At 55.5% G+C, this 23,895-nt stretch overlaps 1 protein-coding gene across 2 annotated transcripts in view; it reads left to right on the forward strand.

Annotated features, from left to right (window-relative positions):
- The window catches only part of Phf2 (PHD finger protein 2), a 99,341-nt gene extending 76,716 nt beyond the window's left edge, over positions 1-22,625 (forward strand). The window contains exons 6-22 of one of the 2 annotated variants that reach the window (XM_087205945.1): positions 1,163-1,349; positions 2,409-2,571; positions 3,623-3,710; positions 4,116-4,222; positions 4,696-4,787; positions 5,825-5,914; positions 6,558-6,926; positions 8,082-8,201; positions 8,597-8,712; positions 10,361-10,539; positions 10,657-10,727; positions 11,544-11,704; positions 15,983-16,257; positions 17,918-18,013; positions 18,574-18,683; positions 19,470-19,854; positions 20,672-22,625. In XM_087205945.1, coding sequence (XP_087062071.1) covers positions 1,163-1,349; positions 2,409-2,571; positions 3,623-3,710; positions 4,116-4,222; positions 4,696-4,787; positions 5,825-5,914; positions 6,558-6,926; positions 8,082-8,201; positions 8,597-8,712; positions 10,361-10,539; positions 10,657-10,727; positions 11,544-11,704; positions 15,983-16,257; positions 17,918-18,013; positions 18,574-18,683; positions 19,470-19,854; positions 20,672-20,760 — 2,698 coding nt within the window. In that variant the 3' untranslated portion in view covers positions 20,761-22,625. Of the gene's footprint in view, positions 1-1,162; positions 1,350-2,408; positions 2,572-3,622; positions 3,711-4,115; positions 4,223-4,695; positions 4,788-5,824; positions 5,915-6,557; positions 6,927-8,081; positions 8,202-8,596; positions 8,713-10,360; positions 10,549-10,656; positions 10,728-11,543; positions 11,705-15,982; positions 16,258-17,917; positions 18,014-18,573; positions 18,684-19,469; positions 19,855-20,671 lie in introns of both variants that reach the window. The other variant, XM_087205946.1, reaches the window with a different exon arrangement.
- The last annotated feature ends 1,270 nt before the right edge of the window (positions 22,626-23,895 follow it).

Raw genomic sequence — 23,895 nt, forward strand, 5'->3', positions numbered from 1 at the left:
TTGTGGCTGTGTTGTGATTTTGGGTCTCTGAGGTGGAGAGCTCTCCTCTGGTTAGGGATACAGATGGAACTCCTACTTACAGGTCCTGGGGAGCACGTGGCAAGCCTGGAGGTCATACACTTGGAGGTCAGACACAGAGGTCAGGTAGCACAGATAGGGAGAAAGAGAGGGGCCTGTGGGACAGGGAATTACCTAAACAGATTCCTGCAAGGAATTTTAGTTTGTGGGTTTATAGGAGGCAGGCATGAGTTCCAGGGGGTCACACTATGACAAAAAGGGGGTCATAGTGGCACCTCCGCACAGTCTGTGCACTGTGGTGGTCACAGGAGCCATGAAGTAGACTGCAGGTAGCTGTCCCTGGGAGGTGTCTCTGGGCTGGCACCAGGATGAGTTGCACTGAGGACATGGAGGAGCCTGAGAACTGGGGACAGCAAGGGTGGCCGAACCCTGGTCGCAGCACAGGAAGGTCCAGTTGTATTTAAAATAGATGTCGAGATACCATCAGATTGCAGGGATTCACTACAGAGATTCTTATCTGAGTATGTGTGGCCTCCGAGGGGAAATCAAGACAGAGATATGAAAGACATCATAGAAGTTTCAGCTGGGGTGATGGAGACATGAGGGACCCTTACGTGGCCTGAGGCAGCAAAAACTCCACAACCTGATTCTCCATGGTGACTGAAATGTCATGACCCAGCTGCTGCTGAGTATGATGTTTCTGATGTGGAGACAGTTTTTTAAATCACATTTTGACAGGGACATTGAAATGAATCCTAGGCTGCCTTCAGCTTGCTCAAGTCAGCTGGATTTGACAGTGACTTGATATGGCACGGAGTCACAGGCTCCCTGCTCCCTGTTGTGGAGAGCTGTGGCTGAGGCAGCTGGGCTGTACGTGAGAAGGATTTCCTCTCAGGATCCTGTGATTGCTAGCCAACCCAGAGTGACCCGCTTTGCAGTGCTTGGAGAGGGAGTTCGGTTCTGACCTGAGTGGACACAGCTAGCAGCTACACTCAGTTTGCCCTCTGGCCATCTCTAAGATGGGAGCAATGCCATGTGGCCCATGGGAAGTAAAGAGGAGTATGGGATACATGTCACAATAGCTTTCCCACTCCAGGAGCATCAGGCTTTGTCACTGCTAACCAGTCTTCTGTCCTGTCCCCAGAATGTCCAGCTTTGTGGAACCTCCTGACATCGTGAAGAAATTGTCCTGGGTGGAAAACTATTGGCCTGATGATGCCTTGCTGGCCAAGCCCAAAGTGACCAAGTACTGCCTGATCTGTGTGAAGGACAGCTACACTGACTTCCATATCGACTCTGGGGGCGCCTCTGCCTGGTATCACGTGCTCAAGGTGGGCATGGCCCACAGTGCACATCTTGCCTTTGATAGTGCACAGTCTGTCCCCAAGACTGTCTGCCCTTGCTCCTTCCTGGCCCCGAGTGGCCAGGAAGTTAGGCACAGGAGGGACACTGAGCTGTCTGACCCAAAGGCAGGGGGCATGGAGACATGGCTGGGTAGAAGTGCGTCTGGGACTAGTGACATGCATGGAATTGAAGCTCCTTAACAGTTGAGTGAGGCCCATGGGGACAAGTGCTCAGAGAAGGGTGACTTCCGGTAAAGGGATCGGCCAAAGTCAGGGTCACATGGAAGCCAGCTGAGTGGGCTGGAGCATGTGAGCTACACAGAGGGATGGGGGCTGAACACTGGAAACAAAGAGGGAAGCTAGAGAAAATGGGATGCAAATAACATCAGGAACCTTAAGCTTTGGGCTCAATAATCCACAAGCTGGGTTTCTCCGAACTAGTAGGGGCTTAAGTTGGGGTGCTGAGCTTGGGTGCCAATCCTGGCTTTATGAGGCTCTGAGCAAGTAGCCACTGTGTTCTCTGAAACCATCTTCACCCAGTGCAGGAGGATGAGGGTCTCATGGCTCTGGGTGCAGAGTTCTACCTAGGGCCTATGTGAGGCTGCTTGGGAAAGGGTGGCCTATGAGCCTGTGAGCCACCTAATCCAGCCTATGAGCCTCGCATCTCTCCAGAGCAGAGCTTCATAGAACTTGCTGCATGGCTAGTTGCAGGCTTATTTCTCCTTGGGTACACATACACATACCATTTATAGTGTCTCAGAATCATGGCATTTGGGGATATGAGCTGTAGCCTGACCATGCCAGGGTTCCTGTACCTAGAGCTTTTCCAGTGGGCAGACTTGTGAATTGCAAAGCAGCATTGCAGCTGGAATGGGGCCCGGGCAGGATGTTGTCCGAGTCAAGCCCCATCACCAGGCCCCCCAAGTTGCATTGTCCCTGTGCCAGACAAGCTCTGTCCTGCCCCCTTACCCCAGCATTCCCAGCCCAGAGTTAGTCCTCCCTCCACATTCCTGGCATTGCGACTTTGCCAACGGGCTCTCTCGGCAGGGCGAGAAGATCTTCTATCTCATCAGACCAGCCTCGGCCAACATCTCCCTGTATGAGCGCTGGCAGTCAGCTGCAAACCATAGTGAAATGTTCTTTGCCGACCAGGTGGACAAGTGCTACAAGTGCACAGTAAAGCAGGGGCAGACCCTCTTTATCCCCTCAGGTGAGCGGCCCCTCTCTGACCTCCTCACACATTACTGCTCCCTCCCTCCCTTGTACTGTGTCCCTGGCTGGCTGCCCACCCAGCCCACTCCTCACAGACCAGCAGTGGGCAGGGTGCGGCCCCACTCTGGTCAACACCTGAGCCCGCCAGGCTCGGGGCCTGACTCCCCATGGTCAGGTTCCTGGCACAGGAGACCTGGCTTAGCCCAAGGTGGCATTGAAGAGGGCAAGGCTGGCCCTGAAGGGGGAAGTGGATGTCTGCAGGTTTGGGACTGTTTATTAAGGGATATTTGGAACCAGAGCAAGAGAGTGAGCCCCAGATCTCCTATTTTGCATCCATAGAGTCCACTATCTGAAAGATTTCCTTCCTATTAAAGTATATAATTGAATGTCCTGTCTTTAAAAATGAATAATTAATGGCAAGCCCATAATATCTTCAAATAGCCAATCAGTGGTCAGATTTTCTAATTTTTTAAAATTTTTTTCCCCATTTTAAATAAGGATCCAAAGAGGTCCTCAGAGTTCAGTTGATTTCTCAGCCTCTGAATCTTTGTCATCTTCATAGTTCTGGATAGGTCCCTCCTTCCCTACTCAGCTTCCTCACAATCAGCTCTTTTGGGAAGATCTGTGGTTTTTCTGAGAGTCTGGCTATGGCTTTGTCCATCGGGATAACTGGGGGACAAACTGCAGACTCCAGGGATTGTGGCAGCCCCACCTCCATCCCGTCCTGCCCCTCCATATGGTGATCTGGGGTTTAGGCTCACCTTCATGGTCTGAGTGCTGCCCATGGGTGGCCTGAGCTCATGCCTTGGCTCCCTGGCCTCAGTTTCCCTGTCTGAGTGATGCAGGGCTGGATTGAACCACCATGTCAGATATGGTTTATCCTGCAACCCCCACAGAGGGTGGAGCCAAGGCCAGAGAATTTCTCGCTGGTAGGCAGCCAGGGAAGGTAGGGGCACCAAGTGATGGCTGACAGGAGCTGGAACCTGTGTCAGGCTTGCATGGGAGCAAGGCGGAGGCTAGCTGGCCATTTCCCTGTCTGTTTCTTCCAGGCTGGATTTATGCCACACTCACCCCTGTGGATTGCCTGGCCTTTGCGGGACATTTCCTACACAGCCTAAGTGTGGAGATGCAGATGAGGTAGTGTCCACAGTGTCATTTGTTCTCAGGGTTCTGCCTGGCAGGGTCCCCTTCAGCCAAGTTGGTGTGACAGGTTCTGGCCTGAGTCCTGGATGGGCCTAACCTGTGAGTGGCCCTAGGCATCACTGTCAGCATTAATGGGCCTCCTTGGGCTGTGGAGAAGGATAGGGAGGGAGCCCTGAGGGGCTGGGGGTAGGGCTGGGTAGTCTTCTGGTGATTTGGGTCATTGAAGGTTGTTGCCACATTTCCTGGGCTTTGCTAAGCTCCGCCTAAGGCAGTCACCCTAGTGTGCTCCCCTGGTGTACCTTGGCCATGTAGGGTCAAGGCCTGGCATGGCCTGGCCGTGGCCTCAGCATAGCCTACTTGGAGCTCCATGCACTGACAGTTCTGTTCTGTGGCTTCCAGGGCATATGAAGTGGAAAGAAGATTGAAACTGGGCAGCTTGACTCAGTTTCCCAACTTTGAAACTGCCTGTTGGTACATGGGAAAGCACCTGCTGGAGGCATTCAAAGGTACGGGTCATTCTGGGCTGGGTGTCTGAGCCTGGGGCCCTCAAAGAGGGAGAGGGGGAGTGGGGCAGACCCAAAACCAGGTTCATTCTCTTGGTCTGGGAATCACAGTCATGTGGCACGGCCCCTCAGTGCATAGCCTGAGGTGGGGATAGGAAGGCATCTGACGGTGCTTGGTGCAGGCCTGTGGGGACAGTGCATAGCCCACAGTCCAGAACAAATGTGGGTCCTTGGTGAGGTAGGGCTGGGGTACTAGGCAGAGGGAGAGGGCCAGGCTGGGCCTGGTCATCAGGGCCCTGGTGGGCCAGCTGTGGGTAAGACAGCAGAGGATGTGGGCAGGGCAGGCCACAGGGTGGACAAGTGCCCCAGGTTCCAAGAGGAACCATTGGCAGTTGGGCGGGTAGAAGGCAGAACCAGTGGGTCCCCTGACCTTCTGTGGGCTGGCCACCCCTGAGCTAACCTTGTCTCCTCCCCAGGTTCTCACAAGTCTGGGAAACACCTGCCCCCTCACTTAGTCCAAGGAGCTAAAATTCTCAATGGTGCTTTCAGGTCATGGACAAAGAAACAGGTAGGAAGCAGATGGCTCATATTCTCGGGAAGGGGAGTGGGTGACAGGAGGGGCAGTGCCCAGCACACATCCTCCTCAGCAGGTAATAGGGGTGACTCTTGCCTGCCCAGGCTGGACCAGAGAATACCTTTGCCCCCCACACACAGAGCTGTCCCCTCCTTGCTACTAACACTGATTGAGGCCCCTAAGGGGTGGGGCAGATGGCTGTGTGTCAAGAGTAGCCCTCTTCTAGTGCTCTGGTAGGGACAGCACTGTGTGAATGTGGAGGACTCAGGGACAGCCCAGAAGCAGGCACCTGGATCTGGACAGAGAGCTCTGGGGATACTCTCTGAGCCATTCCTGCCCAGGAACCATGCTGACTGGTATAGGTGCAGCCCTGAGCCACCTTGCTCTGAGACACTCTCCCTGCAATGACCCCATGGTGCTGGCCCCCTTGAGCAGTCCAGAGAAGCCCACCCCTGATTTACCTTCTCCTCTTGCTTGGGTGGTAGCTGCAGGGAAAGGGTGAGTGGGGTAATCCTTGGGCACCCTGGGGACCTTGTCTCCTGCTGGGACACTCTGCAGAGCCTCCTGCTCACTGAAGCCTGAGTGAAGTGGGCACTCTCCAGCTCAGGGAGAGCCAGTGGGAGCCACAGAGGCCTTCACAGAGGATGCTAGGCAGAGAGCCCTGTGTGCCATCTGCCTTGCCCGGGTGGCCTGAGGGAGAGGGTGCCAGCACTCTTACTGGGCCATCCTGTGCTGCTCTGTTACTTGAGCTTGGGCTGGGGGCAGCGCAGGCTTTCTCTACTTACCTCAACCACGTGGCCAGGAAGCAGGGTTGGTCCAGATCCATCCCACAGCCTGTTTGTGGCAGCCTCAAGAACAGCATGTTCCCCCTGGGCTGACACAGCCACCTGTGGAATGGGGTGCCTTGTCCCATTCCTGTATGGGTGGTGGTGGTCCTAACTTGGTGGGCAAGGAACGACCAGCTGGGATGTGGTGGGTTGAGGAGTTGTAGAGGCCCAGGTTGGTGTCTGCTGACCCCTGTTATCCTATAGGCTTTGGCAGAGCATGAAGATGAGCTCCCTGAGCACTTCAGGCCATCACAGCTCATCAAAGACCTGGCCAAGGAGATCAGGCTCAGCGAGGTAGGCCACACCCTAGGACGATGGTGGGTTGGCCTGCCTCTCTCTGGGCCTGGAGTTAGCCTGACCCTGAGCTGCACCTGTGAAGCTCACTTGGATGGGTTTCAGGAGCAGGGGTGGGCTCCTGATATGTGCACAAAAGGAGAGATAGAGGAGAGTGCCATGTAGTGGGGGAGTCAGGGAAGGACCTCAAATCCCAGCTCCTTTAGCCCAGAGGGGACCAGCAGTCTCCTGTGCTTGGGTGGCATGAAACAGCTGAGGAGGTGGAACATCAGGGGGCTGATGGTCTCGGATGATGTGCGTGTCACTAATGGTATTGGGTGGGTGAGTGTATCTTGGTGACCTGGGGCAATGTGAGCATGTTGTATGTTGTGGGGTGTGTGTGTGTAGGATGATGGCATGGGATGCTGCGAGCAGGTCACAAGATAGTATGCCTTTCAGGCCAGGGATTTAGCTCAGTGGTTCTGCTGCCTGCCATGCAAGTGCAAGGTCCTGAGTTCAATCCCCAGTACCAAAAAAAAAAGGATGCCTTTCTAGGCTGGCTCCCTCCCCTAGTATGACAGTGAGGGCCTCCTGAGTCTTGGCGTGGGACCCTCCAGCTATGATCTGGAAGGAGCACATCTGACTCTGTGCTTTCCCTACCCAGAATGCCTCCAAAGCTGTCCGACCAGAAGTGAACACAGTCGCCTCCTTGGATGAGGTCTGCGGTGAGGACCGGGAGAAAGAGGAACCCCCATCTCCCATTGAGGCCACCCCGCCTCCATCTGTCCTGGAGAAAGCGTCCAAAAAAAAGACTCCCAAGACTGTGAAGATGCCCAAGCCGTCCAAAATCCCCAAGCCTCTGAAACCCCCCAAACCCCCAAAGCCCCCCAAAACACTGAAGCTCAAGGATGGAAGCAAGAAGAAAGGGAAGAAGTGCCGGGAGTCAGCCTCGCCCACCATCCCCAACCTAGACCTGCTGGAGGCCCACACCAAGGAAGCCCTGACCAAGATGGAGCCACTCAAGAAGAGCAAGGTGGGCCTGCGGCCCCGTCCGCCTCCACCTCACCTGAGGCACTGTGGTACCTGCTGGGGCTGGGCCAAGGGGGACAGCTGGAGCTGTGCGTCCTTGCTTTCTGGGGTTTGTGGCTGGGTGGGAAGGGGGAACAGCTGGGGTCTTGCTGTGGGTATATTCTGCCCGGTAGACTTGCCAGCTCTGCTTACTCTGGCTCAGCCAGGCCCCAGGCAGGCCTCTGTGCCCCAGGAGCAACAGAATGGTGAGGCCCACAGGGAGGCAGCTCAGTGGATTTGTGCTGTGGCAGGGGCAGCATCCAGGAGGGCTACCCTGTAGAGGAGTCAGAATGGTCTTCCAGGAATAACCCCACCTAGTTTGCCAGGAACAGAAAGCTGTCCCTGGGGCGAAGGCCTGAGATGGATGAAGTGTTTGTATAGAAACAACGGGGTGCTGGTGGAGGGGAGAGGCTCTGGTGGAGAACCTAGTGCCCAATGAGACAGAAAGGCCCAGCCTGGGCCCACTCTGATTAGAGGGTCTTAGGTCGGGGCTTCAGGAATTTGAGCCCCTGAAACCAGTCACCACTGAATCTGAGCTCCTTCTGGGGGAAGCTGTGACTTACTTCTCAGGGGGCTGTCCTCTCAGGATTGCAGTGAGATGTGCTGGTGTTCTCTTTCTTAGCGTAGGCATTGATGGATGAGTGGGTAAATGAATGAATGGATAGATGAACAGGTGGAAGAATGGATGCACAAAGGAATGGGTGGATGAACAAAGGAATGGGTGACTGAACAGATTGATGAATGGATGAAGAAATGAATGAATTAGTGGATGAATGAAGGAGTGGATGTATGAATGGATGAACCAATGAGTAGGTAAATGGTTGGATGAGTGGCTGGATTAAGAACAGAGGAGTATGAATGAATGGGTAGATGAATGGATGGACGAATGATTGGATATATGAAGGAATAGATGAACTAATAGTGGCTAAATAGATGTATGAATGGCAGGCTCTGAAGGGCAGAATGAATGAACAGGCAAATATATGAATGCGTGGGTGATTAATGGGTGGATGATCAGTATTGTGGGCCAACATGAGTAGTCAGGCTTTTGTACTGCAATGAAAGGGAGTCCCACTTACTCTCCCATGTTTGCCTTTGAATCATGGTGGCTGTTTTTTAGGCCCCAAAGAGCGTCTTGAGTGTTCCCAACAAGGACATTGTCCACACACAGAATGATGTGGAGAGACTGGAAATCCGAGAGCAAACTAAGAGCAAGTCTGAGGCCAAGTGGAAGTACAAGGTGAGGTGCAAGCACTGGATATGGGTGGTGAGTGTGAGCAGAAATGTGAGCCTGTGAGGCCCTGTTTGTGTGTAAAGGCTCACACAGGCACATATCTGCTAGTCACCAGGAGGTGGTGCCATGAAGCATATCCCTGTAGGTCCTGAGTGTGTGTGGGGAGCAGCCTGGGTGCAGGAGGACAAGTGTGTCACTGTTCGTGTTGATGATGCTTCCCTTCACCATCTGCATCATCCGTGCTCTGTAGTCTGGGGGCCACACCACGTCTGAGGGCAGCTCTGCAGACCTGGGGCCAGGCAACCATTGGAGACATGCATGACTTTCCCTAGGCATGTTCCTGGCCACTGGCACCATTTGGGCTCCATGTGGGTTCAGGGACAGACCTGTCTTGCTTTCAGAACAGCAAACCTGACTCCTTACTGAAGATGGAGGAGGAACAGAAGTTGGAAAAGTCACCCCTGGCTGGAAACAAGGACAAGTTCTCCTTTTCCTTCTCCAACAAGAAGCTCCTGGGGTATGTGAAGGCTTTGACAGGAGGAGTGACTATGCAGGAACCTACTTCACATACACACCAGGCACACGTGGCAGGCATCCCGCAACACACACAGTGCATGCAGCCTGCCTCACGCACACCACACACCACGCAGGCATTCCACATTGCACATACACAACACACACCGTGCAGGCACCACACATCTCTCTCTCTCTCATACACACACACACATACACACATGCCACACACCATGTAGGCATCACACACACCACATACTGTGCATGAATCTCATATTGCACAGACGTACCACACATTGTGCAGGCACACCCCTCCCCTCTCTCATGTACACACACACACACACACACACACACACACACACTATGCATGCAGCCTACCTCACACATACACACCACACACCATGCAGGCATCCCACATTGCACGTACATACCACGCACTGTGCAGGCACCCTGCATCATACATATACATCACACCATGCAGGCACCCCGCATCACACACACACATGCTGCACACCATGCAGGCACCCCATGTCACACAAACATATACCACATGCCATGCAGGTACCCTGTATCACACACACACCACACTCCTGCATCACACTCCAACAAATGCAACACATCCATTGCATGTCCACATGTTATGGGCGCACCTACATAACACATCAAATGTATGCACTGCATCATATACAAACATGTATAAGTTGCCTCATATCCAGATTTAACATACCACAGGCAGCACATGCACCACACATACATATACCTGTATCACACACACCGTGTATATAGTCCTTATTATACACACACAACACACATATACATGTACACATACCACAGACATGCTACAGCCCCCCCCATATGTGCATACACGTGCACAGACACACCCACATCCATGTCATAGACCGTGTACGCACCACACACATACACTCCACCCCATACCCCATGCACACACAGCCTTTGCCAGACCCTTGGAGCAATGGAGGCAGCCCAGGCCCAGCACAGTGTCCACACATTAGTTTCTTCTGCTTGGAATTGGAGCCATGTTGGTTTGAAGTCCAGCCATTTCTGCCTTGGCCTGCTGACCCCACTGTTGAGAGAAACCAGTCCTGAAGCTCTGGGCAGAGGCAGGGTCCAGGCCAGAGTTGCTTACAGCCAGGTAGGTGGGGTGCTCCTTGCCTGGAGTAGCTCTGCCTTACCCTAGCAGGGAGATGGGTCATCCAGTATTTCTTAGACCAGTCCATATTCACTGTGGTCTGGGGCCTGAAGCTATTTTTCCAAAATAGCTGTGAAGAAAAATATGGAAAGGTTAGATCCTGCTCCTGTCTAAGGCTAATGCCAGCACACATCTAGATTTCCTGAGAAGGCCCATGCTTGTCCTAGGAACTTGGGACAGTTGGGGTACTCAGGCCTAAGCACTTCACCTGCTCAGAGAAGGACACTCCTTGTATCTCATGAGCTGCAAGTTAGGACCGTACTCCAGGGGACGTGGCATGGGGAGAATGAGCTGGGATTGAGAAGTCTCCCCTCCTCACAGACAGGTGATCGAGGGGCCCACAGCCCCAGCCTGGTCACCCACCACCAAGAGGACACTGGGGCTGGGTACCATGGGAGGTGGTATGTGGACACCCACTGACTGCTCTCTTCTGCTGCACCAGCTCCAAGGCTCTCAGGCCCCCGACCAGCCCTGGTGTCTTCGGGGCCTTGCAGAACTTTAAGGAGGACAAGGCCAAGCCTGTGCGGGATGAGTACGAGTATGTGTCTGACGATGGGGAGCTCAAAATTGATGAGTTTCCCATCAGGAGGAAGAAGAACACCCCAAAAAGGGACTTGTCCTGTGAGTGTGGTGAGGACTGGATGGGGGGCTCTGGGGGACTCGACCTGGCTCCACAAGCGGTTGGCATGGCCAGCTCTGCCTGAGACCCCACCAGACTCCTGTGTGCTTTGCTTGCAGTCTTGTTGGACAAGAAGGAGATGCTTCCCATACCTGTCACGAAGCCAAAGCTGGATTCGACGGTGTACAAGGTGAGGTGCCTTGGGGCCTACTTGGTCAGCCTGTGTGGCCATTGCTGGGTATCCCCAAGGCCACAGCCTGGTGACTTCACAGCCTGGCCCCTCAATGGAGTGGTCTTTGCGCTCAGAGTGCTGACAGGTGTCCATCCTCACCCAGCCTTTTCTTGGCTAGGCACAGATTCAGGCTTGGCACAGGAGGAGGAAGTGCCTGGCCCAGCTATTGGCCACCAGGGCTGAAGGAGACCAATGCAGCCAGATTCACCCACAGGGTGGGGAGGTCGGCGGTGGGGCGAGGACACACCATTGAGGGTCTTGCGTTAAGATGCTCTCTAAGGCCATGTCCAAGTCCAGGAGGCAGAGGCCCCAAGGAGGGGGGATCCCTGTTGGCCCCATACTTCCTGGACAGTCTGGAGGTGGGGCCATGTCCCCTGAGCCATCTTCCAGGAGAGCTTGGTATTCATCTGAACCTGGGGCTGTGACACATCAGGGCCTGGGATCCTGGAGAGGCTGCAGATGCTCCCTGCCCTCCCTGCATTCAGCCATGGCAGCTTCCATGAATCTGCGTAAAACACTGGGGCTCATTCTAATGGAAGCTGGCTTGGAACCAGGCTTCCTGTGATAAAGCAGTGCAGGGTGTGAAGACAGCCTGATCCTTTGTGGTTCAGGGGACCCGGAGAAGGCTGTGGTCCACACAGACCCCAGCTATGTTCCTTAGAACAGGGCTCTTAAAAAACTTTATAAAACATACTTTTCTCCCCGAGGGGAAAAGCAGCCCCCTCTCCTTCCAAGCCCTCGCCCTGACCAGCTGCTCTGTCCCTCGCCCGGCAGAGTGATGACTCCTCCGATGAGGGCTCTCTGCACATCGACACTGACACCAAGCCTAGTCGCAACGCCAAAGTCAAGCAGGAAAGTGGGAGTTCCGCGGCTGGCATCCTGGACCTGCTGCAGGCCAGCGAGGAGGTCGGGGCGCTTGAGTACAACCCCAACAGGTGGGCCTGCAGCCGTGGGCATTGCTCAGCCTCACCTTCCGGAGAGTTGGGTTTGCAGTTGGGAGGGACTGAGCGTCATTCTTCTCTCGAGGGTCCTCACAAATCCTCTCTGGATCACACGTAGTCGCTTTTGCACTGAAGCACCGAACCATTGTTTCTCCTGGTGAAACCCTTGGAATTGCACGTGCACCAGCAGCCTATAATGGAGGGGCCATTGCCTGCACCCCTTCAAGGCCCCGGGCTAAGGTGGGAGGACTTCAGCTGCTGTGGGAATGGTGGCTCCCTCTCAACCCACCCAGTCTCACAACACCGGCAGATTCTTTCTGCACTTGGGGAAACTGAGGCTCACCAAGCTTAGACAACTTTCCCACAGCCCTACAGCCATGAAATAGCAGAGACAGGCCCAGGATCTCTGCCTGATTGGAGAACTCCAGCTTGGGGTTCCTGAAAGGTTGTCTGCAGCTGGGCCTGGGTGTCCTGGTGTGAGAACTGGTCCCTTGTCATCCCTTGGCTCAAGTGAGACAGGGACCCTGGGACCTGTGGGTGCCTGCTCAGTTCCTGAGTCTGCCTACCTGGAACTGACTACCTAAAGTCCCGTTGTCCACCGCACAGCACACCCCTGGGGGAGGCAGAGGGTCAGGCCTACTCTGAGATAACAGAGGGTTCCACCCAGGCAGATTAAGGGCTTGATTGAAAAGAGCTTTGGCTAAATGAGTTGTTCATATTTTATTTCGTAAATTACCGTTTTGCATGCAGTATTGTGTTCACAGCCATAGGCACTTTCTTTTAATGTGTCTGAAGCATGACTAGAGGGGTCTGCAGTGCCTTGGGGTGCAGATTTCCTGCCCTGCATGAGGTACTTTCTCATTAGTCCTTGCTGCAGAGACATCTGTAGCCAGGAGGTGAAACCTGGCCTCAAGCCCCTTACCCACTGCAGGTTAGGGCCCAGTGTGGGGCTCCATGTAGCCTTTTGAGGGGTATCCCTCTTCTGGAGGGGTAGTTTGCATTCGCTGATACTTTAATCTTGGGGTCTGCAGAGCCCTTCCTGACACCCTGGGCCTCCATAACCGCCATGGAAAGGCCTAAGCTCCTGGTGAGCCCGAGGCCACCCAGGATGAGGGCCAGCAGGGCTGAGGGCCCGGTGCTTTATTGTGGGTGCTGCAAAGAGGGCATCCTTGGGGGTGTGGAGGCGGGGGCACTTCAGAGAGGACCCACACCCGCCCTGGTGAGGAGGCGTCCTGTGTAGCTGGGAGGGGCAGCCTGTCTCGGGGCAGCAGCTCAACAGACGCCGCTCGTGCCTTGCACGCTGCGCAGAGGTCTGAGGCCCCTTATCCCGCCGTGGGCAGTTCCTCCCCAAGTCTCCCACTTGGAGCGGTAGGTCAGTTTTTGATGGTCTGTTTGCTCTGTTTTAAGTACTGGGTGTTTGGGGAAAAAGCAGCTGAAGAAAATGAAGGAAAATATGTTAATTTCTTGTGGATGGTTTGCTTAGTGTTTACTGCTGTGGGGGGGGGAGGAGAAGATTTTGGTATGATAATTGGAGGATTAAAGTATTATTTTCCATGTTGACTGGTTAAATTTTGCTCATTGATTCACTTACAATGGCATGGACAGACAGGCTGGCTGGGAATACAGTTCCACCCTCTGGGATCACCCCAGTGGCATGGATGGACAGTTCACTTCCACACAGGCTCCAGCAGGGACCCCGCCACCCCTGTTTGGGACCCTTGTGGCTGGGTGTCCTGGCACCCCTGCCTGCCTCCATGGCCTGGGTGGACAGTGGCACAGAGCTTGCTGCAGAGAGTATAGGCAAGCTGTTTGCATTTGCTGGTCTCTTGTGCCTGCTCAGAGAGGACAGCACAGCTGTCCCCTGTTCTGTCATGTGAGGGCAATTGAGGGGAGCCCCTGTTCTGTAGCACCATGGCCCAGACAACGTAGATAGTACAGGGAGGGACTCCAGGAACTCAGGGCAACCTCACCATGTGTGATTTTCCATTTTTGTGACTCTGGACAGGGAGCCAGCTTTCATGAAGGGCTGTGGAGACAGGTGGCCGTTCTGTCCTCCTCAGGGCCAGGGAAAGGTCCTTCTGAGGCTGTGTGACCCTCAGATGGCCATGGGCCTTGGACCCAGCCCTGTCCTAGTTTGTGTGGCTGCCCACAGGACTGTCTATGGTCACTGGGGCAGCCCCATCTCCCTGCCCTCCTCTGGCAGGGTCTTGGGAACCCTCTTGGTTCTGAGCAGCGTCTTCTCCAGGGCTGTGGTGGGGCCCCTGCCTGGCATCGTAGTCCACGTCTGGGCCGCCTACCCACCACTGCCTCAGGCTCTTTCTTCTTCGCTCACGTGGGTCCATCTGAGGATGGCGGTGGTGCAGAAGCCTCTTCGCCCACAGAGGGTGCTCACAGCCTCTCGTGTTCAGTGTTCTGGTGCTGGACTTGTCCCACATCCATCTTCCCAGCTACCCTCTTCTCTCTGTGGCTTATGACCCTCGTCGGTGGTCTTATTTAAAGGGCTCCATAGACTTGGACAAAGGGAGGGCAGAGGGTTTGGGTGGCTGGAGAGAAGGTGACACTGATGCAGAAGGAGTCTCAGGAGAAATGAGCCCAGAATGTGGAGGGACTGGGACAGTGGGAGTCTGGACCTCTAGTCTGTGCCCATAGGCACAGGGTGCAGTGACAGGTGTGCCTGCTCTCTGCCTGTGACATGGCCATCTCCACAGCCTGGGGTGGCCCGTCTGGCCTTGTTGGGGCCAGGCAGCAGGTCTACAGGGTGATGGGCAAGGGCAAGGACCAGAAAGAGACACTGAAGGCCTCCCACGTAGGTCTCCAGGAAATTGTGGGCTTGGTTCTGGAAGCATGAGGGCGTCTGGATCCCAGCTGGACCTTCAACTCAGAATCTCTGGTCAGAGCATAGACTTAGCAATTTTAAAGCTGCCCAGGCAATTCTTGTACAAATAGGTGGGGGGTCCTGGCTATAGTGGTGTGTGGGCTGGAGTAGGGCACAGCCCCACGAAGAGGCTGGAGCTGCTGCCTTGAGAAGGATGGTAGGAGGCTTTCTAAGGATCCCAGAACCTTTCCTTCCAGCATTGTCCAGACCCCAGCTCTGTGGAGTGACAGTGGTCACCATGTCCCGCCTCTTCAAAGCCTAGTTTTAGAAGCTGATTCTTGAAGGAAAGGAACAGTGTAGCCAGGAGGATGTGTGAGCACAGGCATAGGGAGGGGATGACATAGCCAGAACCCAGGCTGGGTACCATGGGCAGCACTGCCTGGATGTGCAGGTTGACAGAGGACTAGAAGATAAGGTGGTGAGGAGAAAGCCTGGGGGTCTGTGGAGACTGCCCGAGCCGGGAGCCTTAGGCTGAGTTGAGGTACAGCTATGGCTGTCCAGGTGAGATGTAGGTACAAGTGTAGGTGCAGGTATGGTAGAGGTGTACATACAGGTGTGGTGCAGGTGTGGGTGCAGGTGTGGAAGTGTAGGTGCAGGGATAGATGCAGAAATGGGTGCAGGTGTGGTGCAGGTGTGGTGCAGGTGTGGATGTGGATGTGGATATGTGTGGTGAAGGTGTGCAGGTGTGGGTGAGAATGGGCTATAGATATGGCTGCAACTGCAGGTGCGGGTCCAGTAGGGTGCAGGTACGGTATGGGTGTGGTGCAGGTAGAAACCCAGGTGTGGTGCAGAGGCGTGTGGGGGTGTAGAAAGATGGTGTGGGTCCCCTGGGGGAGGGTATCCCATGGGAAGGGAGGCCCATGCCTCTGCTTTTGAGGATGGCAGATGGGAAGGTGCCCCAGGAGTGAGGGGAAGGGCTCAGCACAGGCTCTCAGGGTCCACAGGGCTGGCAGCAGGAAGGCAGCTGAGTGTACTTGCCAACTTTAAGGTAGGAAAGCCCAGTGCACGGTCGTGTGTAATCTAGACCTTCCCCCATCTGCCATCCTCCTGTGTACTGTGACCCACCTCTATCCCATGGCCTCTCTCTCTCCCTAGAGGGGGGCTGGGTGAGCAGATGGGATTCCCTGACCTTTTCAATGGGGAATCATCAGCCCTCGCTACCCTCTCCACTCCATGCTCTTCAGGCTCCCCAGGCCAGGTGTTTGTGCAACACATGGGCTGTGGGCCATGCTTTGGCCCTGGTGCCCTGAGCTGGTAGCTGCAGGCTGTAGGCTGTGGCATGTGATCTGTTGTCCAGGTGTCCAGACCTGTGGGCCATGGGCTGAGGGCCTTGATCTGTGCACCCTAGGCAATTGGCCAAGGGCCATGGCTGAGTGCTTGTGTCTCTGTGTTCCCAGCCAGCCCCCGGCCTCCCCCAGCACACAGGAAGCCATTCAGGGAATGCTGTCCATGGCCAACCTGCAGGCCTCTGACTCCTGCCTGCAGACCACATGGGGTGCTGGCCAGGCCAAAGGAAGCTCACTGGCAGTCCATGGTGCCAGGAAGAATGGGAGCAGCAGCAAGAGCTCAGGCAAGCGGCTGCTGAAGAGGGCCGCCAAGAACAGTGTGGACCTGGAGGACTATGAGGAAGAGCAGGACCACCTGGATGCCTGCTTCAAGGACTCAGACTACGGTGAGGGTCACTGCTGGTGGGAGGGCCTGGAGTGGGGTCAGTGGCCACAGTGGGCAGGACCCTCTGAGCACAGAGCTGCATATGCTGGAAACTCATCCTGGGCCCTGGAAGCTGGGCCCTGTTTAATTTTGAGATGTAATTTACAGGTCATAAAAAACCCACCATTTAGAAGTGCAACTTGGTGGCCTTTGGCATCAGTAGAGGTGTGTGCAGCAATCACAGTCAATTGCAGAAAATCTCACACCCCTGTTCCTGTTAACAGTCACTCCCTCTCCTCTCCCCCTAACCCAGGTGACCTGTAAAGTGCATGGGGTCTCCATGGATTTTCCTCTCCTGGGCCTGTCATATAAAAGGATCATATAAGAGCTGGTTTATTCAGTCAGTATAGTGTCCTCCAGGTTTCATCTGCGCTGTGGCATGTGCCCACATCTCCCTCCTTTCCAAGATTGAATCCTGTACTCCTGTGAAGATATACCACACAGTTTTATCTGCACGTCCTTGGGTGCAGGTCCATGGGACGTCGGCATTGCTTCACCTTTCAGCTGTGGTGAATAGTCCTGCTGTGCATGTTTGTACAGGTTTCTAGGGTGACCTGGTCCTCATCCTCCTTGGCTGTATTTCCAGGAGAGCATTGGCTGGGTGATAGGGCACTGGGCATATGCCTTTCTGAGGTCTTGCCTGGCAGGCTTCCATGTGACTGAACCACTTTACACTGACAGGGCTTTGAGATCACCACATCCATCCTGTCTTCCTCTGTGTAAGGTGGAGAAACTGAGGCTCATGTGGCCACCTCTACTGTGAGGCAGTGAGTTTGGCACAGACCATGGCCCTGGCTCCCCCAGAGTGGGCTCTGGAAAGGCTCTTTCCAGCCCAGGAATGTCCCTGTGGCATGGCGTGGTGTGGTGGCACGGGCCACCATTCTGGGGCTGGGCATGCCTTGGCTGAGTGCACAGCCTTCCCAGCTCCCTAGCAGTGGCTATAGGCCAGTAGTTGCCGAGTTGGGCCCTGACCCACATCTGGCGGGCAGATTTAGACCTTGCCACAGGGCTCGCCCCTATTTGACAAGAGCACTGACAGCAAAGCCTACTCATTTTACTTTTTTGCACTCTTGAGTGTGGAGCACAGGGCCTCTGCATCTGCTGCTTCCAGAATCATGAGTCCTGGAGGCTCCTCCCCAAGCCTTGGGGGTTGGCGGACCATGAGCTGCCCACACTGCTGTGTGAGGTTCCCTCTTCTGAGATGCACTGGGCAGGTCTGGAGGTGCTGGAGCCCAGTAGCTCCCTAGCTGCTCAACAATTTCAACCGGATGCCCCGGTAGGATTGGGGCCCTACCTGCTCTGCCATAGCTGCCTCCAAGGTAGGGCCTCTGAAGTCTCAGGCTCTGTGAACAGCTGTTGGGATGACATCAGAAGAGGCAAGGGGCTGTGACACCAGGGAGGCTGAGGCGGACACAGCTAGTGGTGTAGAAGACTCTTGTCTGGAGAGTCCCAGGGTGTCTGTGCCCATGCACAGCAGGTTCTCATGGCAAGCAGCTTTGTGGTGTGGCAGTCCCAAGGGTGACCTTGGGTCTACCAGGCAACAAGGTCTTCCAGTCACTCTGCTCCCTCCCCCAGTTGTACCCAGGGGCTTAGGGGCCTTGCTGTCCTTTTTCTTCCCTCAGTTTACCCATCACTGGAGTCTGATGAAGACAACCCTGTCTTCAAATCCCGGTCGAAGAAGAGGAAAGGCTCTGATGATGCTCCCTACAGTCCCACAGGTAGTGCATGGCAGCCACCAGGGCGCAACATAGATTGTTGTATCCTTGTCTGTGTCCCTGGCCTTTGAGGACTCACCCCTGTCCTGTCCTATCCTGTGGGCTGGACAGCCTGTCTAGGGTTGGAGGTGGGGGGGCTCAGCTGCCTGCAGAAGCATGAGAAGGCCCTGCTGTGTTGGCTCAGAACCCTCTGGAAAGCCCTCACTCCTGGGGCCAGCCTTCTTCCCCAGCATCATTAACTGGTCGTTCGGGTTGGGGGTAGGGGGCACATCTTGGTACCTGGTGGCCTTCATGTGGTGGCTGTGGGACACCTGTCAGGGTGGACAGTGGGGTGGGGTTTTGCTATCTTCCATATACCATATATTGCTGGGCCTCCTGGCCTCTGTCCCATGAAAACTCTAGGGTGGCACTGACCCCTTGGTGACCATATTGTGATTGTGGCTTCCTACCCAGTGAACATGGTGCTCAGGCTCCCCCAGACCCAAGGATGGGCTGGGGTGGGAGAACCATGAGGGGGTCCAGGCTTGTCCAGAGGCTGAGGGACTGGCCCTTCTCTTCCACAGCAAGGGTCGGGCCATCGGTGCCAAGACAGGACAGGCCTGTGCGGGAGGGGACCAGAGTGGCCTCCATTGAGACCGGGCTGGCAGCCGCCGCAGCCAAGCTGTCCCAGCAGGTGAGGAGGAGCTCACTGAGACGGGGCCCCGTCACCCCACTAGGTTCAGACTCCCTGATGTCTCTGTCCCTCCATCCCTGTGTTCAGACCACCTGGGCTAGGGGCTGTCCAGCTTTGGGACATGTGATCACGGAGTGGTCATTTCTTCTGGTCCCAAATTCCTAATGTGGGGTGGGGAGCAGAGACTGATGGCCTGAAACCTGCAGCCAGACAGGCGCCTCCCATTGTGGCCGGCTGTGTCCTGGCCTAGGAGGTACCCGGGGGTCTCTGCACCTTTCCCCTGCAGGGAGGACCCTTCCTTCCCAGCATCTGGCATTTCTGGGCTGTCCTGGGGAGCAGAGATGGGGCCTCTCGTCACTCGCTTTGCTTGCCCAAACTCGCCGCCACCTGCCGCCCCTCCCTGCACTGGTCCCCTGTGCCTAGCCACATGGGGAATGCCCACTGGGACACTGGCACCACATCCCGGTGAAGCCTTGCACCAGAAGGCAGCCCAGGTTCCAGCCTGAGGTCTCTGATGCTCAGCACGGTGGGTTTGGTGCCCCCGCCCAGAGAGAGCATGTGATCAGGGATTCCTCGTGGCTGGATGTGGGATCCTGGGGGTCCTGTCTGGCCCCCCTCCCAGCTGCATGGGAAAGGCCTCTGGGCCACGGTTCTCACTGTTCCTGCAGTGTAGGTCTGAGCCTGGGTGTGGCTCCCGTCTGGCTGCACTGACTGCGTCCTGCCCTCATGGCCCAAGGGGCCTCTGAGCTGCCTTGACAGTAATGGGCATGCATGCTTTGTTCCAAGGAGGAGCAGAAGAGCAGGAAGAAGAAGAACACCAAAAGGAAGCCTCCGCCTACCACCACCTCCCCCTCTGCCTCTGCTTCCGCCTCTGCCTCCACCTCCACCTCCGCTTCCACCTCTGCCAGCACCACCTTGGTCTCCACTACGCCAGCCTCTACCACCCCGGCCTCCACCAGCACAGCAAGCAGCCAGGCCTCGCAGGAGAGCAGCTCGCCTGAGCCCCCACCCGAGTCACACAGCAGCAGCCTGGCTGACCACGAGTACACAGCGGCCGGTGCCTTTGCAGGGGCCCCGGCTGGCCGCACTGCCCAGCCCATGGCCCCCGGAGTCTTTCTCACACAGAGGCGGCCCTCTGCATCATCCCCCAACAACAACACTGCTGCCAAAGGTACCTCTGCCCTGCCTGCCCCCTGCTGGACCCTTGGGCGCCCCTAGACTCACAGACTGTCCCGTGATAGAGGACAGCATGGCATGAGGGGAGCAGGGACTGCAGATGCTGGGGTCTGAGTTAGTTCCCGTCTGAGCATCGCATGCCCCATGGTGCCGCACGTGAATGTTTGCAGCCAGCCTGCTCAATGGTTTTGCCCGACCTGCACATTAAAAGAAATGACCACTGTTGAGATCAAGAGATCAGATTGGGGCCGAAAAATGGATCTCTGGTTACCAAGAGGTCCAGGCCCCCAGCCCTGGGTGATGCGGAGGGAAGGTGGGGTCAGCCATTCTCCAGGGGCAGGGCTGGATGCCTCCTGAGTTGAGCCAGGCTGGTAGCAGGGTCACCAGCCCCTCTGTGTGGGTTAGGGTGTCACCACACCAGGTCCCACGTTACGCCTCTGTCTGCATCTGCCACATGTTGGGGCTCCCCAGGCCCTATCTCCCTGCACCCCGGCCTGGACCCAGCTGGCCGTGGGAAGGAGACACACCGTGATTGTTGTTGGTGGCTTGAGATGGCCCCATTCCCAAGGCTTGGGGCCCAGGATGCCCTCAGGTCCTGGTAATGTCCTCACCACTCACCATGGCCATTGGTGGCCGCAGTAGCCTCTACATTAGATGCTGTCGGGGCCAGTGTGCAGCCACCAGGGCCTGTTCCAGACTGGGCTCAGGGGTTGCAAGCTGCTCCCATGTCTTCAGGAACCCCCGCCCAGCACACTGCTCCCCTGTCAACACACTCATCCTCCTTTTCTGTGTCCCCTCCCCCACCCCCCTAGGAAAACGTACAAAAAAGGGCATGGCCACCGCCAAGCAGAGGCTTGGGAAGATTTTGAAAATTCATCGGAACGGAAAACTGCTCCTTTAAAGTTTGGAAAGCCAGGATCCTTCGGCTCTGCTCAGGACCCCCCGGAGCCCCGCTAAAACATCAGCGCCCCCCAGGAGGGTGGCCAAGTTGCCTCACCCAGGGAGGGCCTCACCTCCTCCCAGCCATCACTACCCCCAAACGAGCGTCTGTCCCTTGAGCAGGCGGAGCAAGCCTAGCACGATGGTCCCTCATTTTGAATATGGACGTCCTTTCTCAAGTTGCTTAGAGTGACCAGTTCCTGAAAAGCGGCCCTGCCAGTATGAGGACCATTCCAGTTTCAGGACAGCCTCCGGCCACCCCATAGCATGGGTGTGATTTCAGGGCTTCTGCAGCTCTGCTGGGAGCATGAGTCCTTCAAGGAAGGTAGAGTGAGCCAATGCTCACTAGCCCCAGAGTCTGAGCTGGCCACAGGCTGGTAGCCTCCAGAGGCTTAAAAAAAGGCAAAGAACACAGAAAGCATGAGGAAGAGCAAGCAGGATGTTTGTGGGAACCCTTCGTTCTCTTCCTGAGAGCACTTGGCTGCCAAGGAGAGGTCTGCCCCAGGCTCCCCAGTGGGAGGTGACAGCCCGGATGGTGGTGTCACGCCCTGATGCCCAGGGTCATTTCTTTGGGGCAGCTAGGACCAGTAGCTGGGTTGGTGTGCTGGTGGATGCAGGAGCCATTGTGGGGTCCCCAGGGAAGGACGAGGGCTCAGCCACCTCTTGGGGCCCGGGGGGCCCAGGCTAAGCCACGTGGCGGGGCCCAGTCTAGCTCTGCACTCAGAGAAGCACTTCTTGGCCCGGTGGTGGCCGGTGGCTCAAGGGCGCGCGCGGACAAGCGCTTCTCTGCTCCCTGTGTTAGCAGGAGGTGTCGCGGGTGTGGGCTCTACCTGGATGGTGTGTCTGCCCACGACACGGAGGGGCTGGATTTGTTTCTCAGGCAATCCTGTATTTTAATTTTAGATGTACTTCCTGAAGCATATTTTTCATAGAATGTAGCGTGTAAATAGCTTTTTAAATGACTTCTTTTTTATAAGAGCGAAAGTATCTTTAGGAATTTCTTTCTATAGAGTCCTTCATTAACCTTTATACGAGTTTTTTGCTGACTCGAATGGACAGTTGAGTTCCAGTGCTTTTTCCTTTTCCTTCTTTTCTTTTGTTGTTATCTTACTCTTATTTTCCTTTTAGGAACTAAGGTATTGCCTGAAAAACAAGTGGCGTCTGCGCAGCCTTATACTCTGTCTTCACAGAAGCAAATAGGACACAAAAGATCTATTTCAGACACATTTTGAAGACGAATCTTCAACTTTCATACCAGCTCTTTGTTTTCCTTCTTGTATGACGAGGGGGTTGGGGATACAGTTATTTTACTAGCACCTTGTGAAGTGTTTCTGTGTTTTGTGATGCCGTAATTTATTAATGTTTGTAGCTTTTTATATTTGTACATTTCTTATGAGCTTTGTTTATATACCCATTACCTGGATGTTCTGTCCACGCGGAGAGGCAGCTGGGCAGAGGCCTTATCCACTCCCGCTGCTGTTAGTAGGGACTCCGTCCCCGGGCCCGAGGCCGGCAGAGGGGGAGTCTCCCGGGTCCCAGGCTTATTCGGAACTGGTGTTTTTAAAATCCCTTGGCCTGTCCTTGTCAAGCATTTCTATAATCTAACCCGGGCCGCAAGCTGTTCTCTCTCTTTCTCTCCCTCTCTCTCTTCTCTCTTTTTAATTTTATTATTATTTTGGCAACATGTACATTTCTAACAAAGTTTATCGTGGCTATTAAAGTGTTTTATTTCCCAGTTCATATTACTCTTGTATCGAGTCCATGAGGTCTAAGGCAACTTAGACCAAAGTTTTAAAAAAGTAAAAATATTTCAGGTTTTGTACAGAACCATGTTTGTGTCATTTCTGCCTTATATGCTGCCCGTGTCGGCACCACAGTGAAGGTGGTGGGGGCCCCTGGACCTTGGTGCAGGACGGGCTCCCCGCTAGGCCGAAGCCACCAGCATTGGTAAAGCCCCACACTGCACCTAAAGCTGCAGCACCCTGAGCTGGCTGGCAGGAGTGGGCATGGGGTATCCCCTGGGACCTGAGGCAGTAGCCTTTGAGACCCTGGCTCTGCTGCCCCAGCCCGGACTCCCAGGAGTACTGGACCATGTGCGATTTTGCCACATCCTCTCTATCAGTGGGGGCACCCAGAGGGGGTGGATGTTGTCTCCACGGGCATCATTGTAACAAACAAACAGAAACTGCCCCATTGCAGGGACGAGGTGACCATCTGAGGTGCCCGGTGTTGAGGCCCAGTTCTGCCTGGGGGGACACCTGTGGGGGTGTGATGACCACACTGGTGACCCATAGAACAGCCCTGAGCGTGAGCAGGGCTGCTCAGGCAGTGTGGGCTCAGCTGAGAATCCAGGACTCCAGCCGTGCCCTGCCGAGCAGGTCCCTGAGTGGTTCAGCCCCTCGTGCATGAGGGGTCTCGCCAGGTTATGGAGCGATGGAGAGGGCTCAGACTCCCAGGGAAGAAGCTGGAGCCTAGGGAGTTGGCTGAGGTTGCCTTGCAGTAGCTGAGTCAGGATAGATGCCCCTGTCAGCATCCTAAACTCACTTGGAACAGATTCTGCACAGGACCCCTGGCTACAACTGCAAGGTGACTGGCAGGTATAATTCACTATCTGCCATTTGTCAGGCAGTGTGGAAAACTAACACACCACGTGACATGGGGCAAGTCCCTCCTTACTGAGTTGTATTTTCTCAAGTCCCTGATGGCTGCCCTCATCCTGAACCCTGTAGCTGAGCCCAGGAAGGGACCACTTCCTGGCCTGGGGCTACAGAGTGAGGGCTGGGGCCTAGCGTTGCCACCAGGTGGTGCCCTGGGCCCACACTGCAGCCTCAGTCTGCACAGTCACGGCCCAGACCCCAGCAGAAGGCCGGTGACCTCCCCAGCTCCCAGCCAGAGACTCCCCTGGGCTCCCCTGTGGGTCCCCACAGTCACTGGGGGACAGTGCCCAGCTCTGGGCTTCTCTGCAGTCCTTCCAGGCCTGGCCCTGGAGCTCTCCCCCACCCTCCTCCTGGGCTGGACGGGTGGAGGATTGTCAGGGAGGTGGCATCCTGGGCCTTGGATGAGCTCCCAGAGATCACGCAGCATCTCCCAGGGCCTG

Source organism: Heterocephalus glaber, unplaced genomic scaffold (assembly GCF_053883595.1).
Source record: "Heterocephalus glaber isolate CG9 unplaced genomic scaffold, H.glaber_assembly_v1.0 deba00000621, whole genome shotgun sequence".
In the NCBI taxonomy this organism is placed as follows: domain Eukaryota; kingdom Metazoa; phylum Chordata; class Mammalia; order Rodentia; family Bathyergidae; genus Heterocephalus; species Heterocephalus glaber.